This window comes from Buceros rhinoceros, unplaced genomic scaffold (genome assembly GCF_000710305.1).
Source record: "Buceros rhinoceros silvestris isolate BGI_N320 unplaced genomic scaffold, ASM71030v1 scaffold13882, whole genome shotgun sequence".
In the NCBI taxonomy this organism is placed as follows: Eukaryota; Metazoa; Chordata; class Aves; order Bucerotiformes; family Bucerotidae; genus Buceros; species Buceros rhinoceros.
Window position 1 is genome coordinate 4,977 of NW_010399540.1, and position 3,844 is coordinate 8,820.

Genomic DNA, 3,844 nt, shown 5'->3' on the forward strand with positions numbered 1-3,844 from the left:
GATTTCAAAAGGAGTTTTGACTGTGCAATTGTTGCTGGATTAGGGTCTTCAGAAACATCGAGCTCGCTCTGAAGAGCACAGAATTCAAATCTGCAAAGTGCTGGGGCCTCCAGAGCGGATCCCGGGAAGCACTGAAGGACACGCTCAGCCTTCGGCTTGGGAACAGCTCCGGGGCTCCCCCCCACCTCGAGATGGGCAAAACCTCTGCAGAAGGGGTGGAAGCTTCAAAAAAATGTAGTCCCTCCTCCCTCCCTTCCTCCCTTCACAAGCCACTGACCTAAACTGAACCGTATCACATCACTGCCTAAATTAACGCGGAATAAACTGTACAAGTACCTTGTTCCAAAAAAAAAAAAAAAAAAAAAAAAAAAAAAAAAAAGGTAAAAAAAAGCAAATCACTTGGCAAACACATTTGCTATAAAATAAAGCTATTTGGTGAAATTGTCATTTAAAATAAAAATAATTGATTCAACACCAGACCAGCAGCATAGACCAGGAGCACAAACAGCAGCATTTCTCAATAGCACTTGCCCCGATAAGTAAAAGTTGTTCATACAGAGATCCCCGTTACTGTGCTTCTGTAACCACAAACCAGAGCAACGCAACATAGCAACCATACAGAAGACAAATAAGTGAGTTAGACGCAGAGTCCAGGAGTGTAAGAAGTCTCCCCTGTATTTAATAAAGCACGATTTTTGTTAGAAACACTAACAGATCCCTTGCAGGTAGTTTTCTATCTTTATATTATCATTATATAAGACATTTTGTGTTTAAAGTGACCTATTGCTTCCTGTATGTGACTCCTCTGCTGGGCAGAGAAACTGGCTTATGAATAAAATCAAAAACCACCATGGAAAATTACAAATCATACAACTTTAAAGCATTTGGATTTTTTTTTCTCCCCCTCAGTCCAAAGAGAGAATTAATTGAATCACTGGGAATGCAGAAGTCTGTGGTTTGGTGTAAAGTTCTGTGTCTACACAAAACCAAAAGGAAGCCAGCCAGAGTCACGGTGAATCGAGAGACGAAGGGAAATAGGCAGTTCTAGTTCCTCCCATTCTATCAGCTCAGCAGGTGGAAACCAGTGAAACCAGGACTTCGCAGAACCGAGCCTAATTCTCTGCTCCTAATGCAGCTCAAAGTCCTCTCGGAATCAGTGAGGCTTTTGCTTTTGCAGAACCGAGTATTTGGGATTCTGCAATCGTTTATAATTAAAACATTAAATCTGTCATTTCACGAGGTTCCAGACTTTTTTGTTTTGCTTCATTTTCCTCCAAGAAAATGAGTGTGCCTCTAGCGCAAAGCAAAACATTCTCTCCCGCTGCCCTTCAGAGAATTTCAGATACCAAACGCCATTAAACAATTGACTTTGCATCACCTCTAAAAAAGGATTAAAATTGCTTTCATGACATTGAGGTTATGCTGCTTTCGAAACCACCTAATTAGGAAAAAAAAATTACCTTTAGAGAATTAATTTAACCAAAAATGGAGCAATTAAACCCCGTATATCTCTGCACGTTTTTCACATTCACAATACATTTTTGTTTATGCATAAAATCAGCGTTTTGAATACGTTTTCTCTTAGCACCGACCAAGAATAGGTTAATATATTTAACAGCTTGATTCGTTTCCAATTTTGAAATGTAACGTCGAGCGTAACGTATTATTTGTGCTCCCCCAACTGCAGCTGCAGCTGGAGAGGGCGGCTGGAGCTGCCCCTGACCTCCACCTGCACTGACACCAGGCTTCACACTCCCACCGAAGCAAGAGAGCTCCGGGAGTGGGTTGTTCTTTCTCGGGGCTATTTTAGTCAAGAGAATCCACTTAAAATTGCTTCAAACATCAAATGAAACACAAGTTATCTAAACATCAGATTTTCTAATTTTATTAAAAATGCACAAATTTTATCCAACATGTTTTCTTTCATACAGTGAATGGTCTAATATGCACTGGAGGTCACACAAGCTTAGGTTTATTAGAACAATAAAAGACATATGAGAAATTTAATATATAAAGAAAAAAGTAGCAGCTGTTGACTGCATATTTGACCATAAAATTTAAATATTTTGGACTTTTATTTTAAAGACACAAAAATAAAACCTGTGTGGGTCTATATAAGTCATATTAACAATTCCATGAATGTTCAACAGGACTAAAAATTAGCAAAGATGTCGGTTTGTTTGTTCGTTTTTTTAACCTTGTAACACTTTTTAAACACCTTCTCGGGTTGCTGGTGCAAAGCACCTTACAGTATTTGTGCTATATATTTACTTTATTTGGCAACTGTCTGGGTTTCGTGGGGTTTTCTCTTTGCCTTCTGTAAACAACACCTTTTACAAACTAGCACAGTGAACCACAAGCCCTGCAATCTGTTAGAACATCTACAGAAAAGAAAACGAACTATTTTGGTTGGTTGCTCAAAATATTTTGCTTTTGAACAAGAGGTTCTAAAACAGGATTTATTAGTAAAACATTGAACTCCTGAATTTAACATTAGACGTAAACAGTTGACTGTTTTTAGTTCAATAGAGTCTTTTTTGTTTAGCTTTTCTCTCTCTGTGAAGGTAGAATACTTTGTGTTTGTTTGTTTGCTTTTCAAGTCATTTTCGTTAGAGGTCTGGGTGGTGACCTTTGCTATGAAGAGGAGGTTTTGTACGAGTAGCTTTGTGAAGGTAGAAGAGTTGGTGCTGAGGGCTTAACATTTAGTATTTGCTATTTTGGAAAACAGAAAAAAACAAAGGAAAAAGAAAGTTGTCCCACCTGATCGTCAGCAGGCTGAAATGGCTGAAGCTAAAAAGAGTTTCTTGTTGTCGAACTTTCTGAGAGACAAAAATTAACAAACAAATTCATAATGCCAGAACCATCCTTAACCGGGAACGCTAGAGTTCTTGAAGCTTTTTTCCCCCTTTTCTTTGACCTTTCCTTCATTCACTTAATAATTTTTTTTTAAACAAGAAGTTTCTAAGGATTGTGGCTCTTAGGATGACATCCAACAGGGTAATCAAACTTACGCCATCCTACGGCATGGCAGCACTTTACTGTACAGCTTCACCAGTTTCTTTGTCAATGGTACAAAAAAAGTCCCCTTGCTTGTTTGATACAACCATAACATGAAGATTGTCCTGGTCTAGAGCAAAGCTTGCCTTGGAGCGATTTGGATTCAGTTCGTTCCCAAGGAAATATTGTCTTAGGGCAGGAGAGATGTTATACTTATTCATTTCTGTACACCATAACAATAAGCAGACTAGATGATCATCACTTACTTAGACCCAGTTTGTTTTAAAGCTACCACACAGCTGCTTCATTCATTTCTGGTGGATGTGACAAGTGATTGCCATAGTTAGCACCACCGTTGACGGATATCGAAGAAAATGGAGGACTGGGGCCGAAAACTTCCGCGGACATGGAGTGCAAGGACCCGGGCAGGTTGGGTTCGGGACTGGGCGAGTCTCCTGGCGGGTGCGACATGATGTCAGTGAAGCGCTGAGCCTCACTGGAGGGGTGATGTCCGGGCAGGGGGTGGTCCATGGCCCCCAGGGGAGTGCCTGACGGCCCCGAGGAGGGCACAAACGGGAGATCCACGGGGGTCTGGGCTTGAGATGAAGGAGGTCCTTGTGGGAAGAAATCGTAATTGCTTCCAGGGCCGTAATACTCGCTCTGATAATCTGGTGGACAAGGAGAGACAGAGGGAAGGTAACGCACAGGCAAAGGAACCAGCTGGAACCGACACGAGAGCGCGCTTTAATGGGGTGCCTCCAAATATCCCCCAGAGCTGGCTGCTCCCAAGGGGGCACCGTGCTGACAGCTTGCCCAGGCTCTGGCTCTTTCCCGGGGACCCCTTATT

The 3,844-nt window shown here is 41.5% G+C and overlaps 1 protein-coding gene across 1 annotated transcript; it reads right to left on the reverse strand.

The window, feature by feature from the left end:
* Positions 1 to 3,285: 3,285 nt before the first annotated feature.
* Positions 3,286 to 3,665, reverse strand: LHX1 (LIM homeobox 1; the record flags this gene model as incomplete). Its single annotated transcript, XM_010131523.1, has 1 exon — positions 3,286 to 3,665. A coding segment is annotated over one exon (380 nt), but the record flags the coding sequence as incomplete, so codon positions are not given.
* Between the last annotated feature and the right edge of the window lie 179 nt (positions 3,666 to 3,844).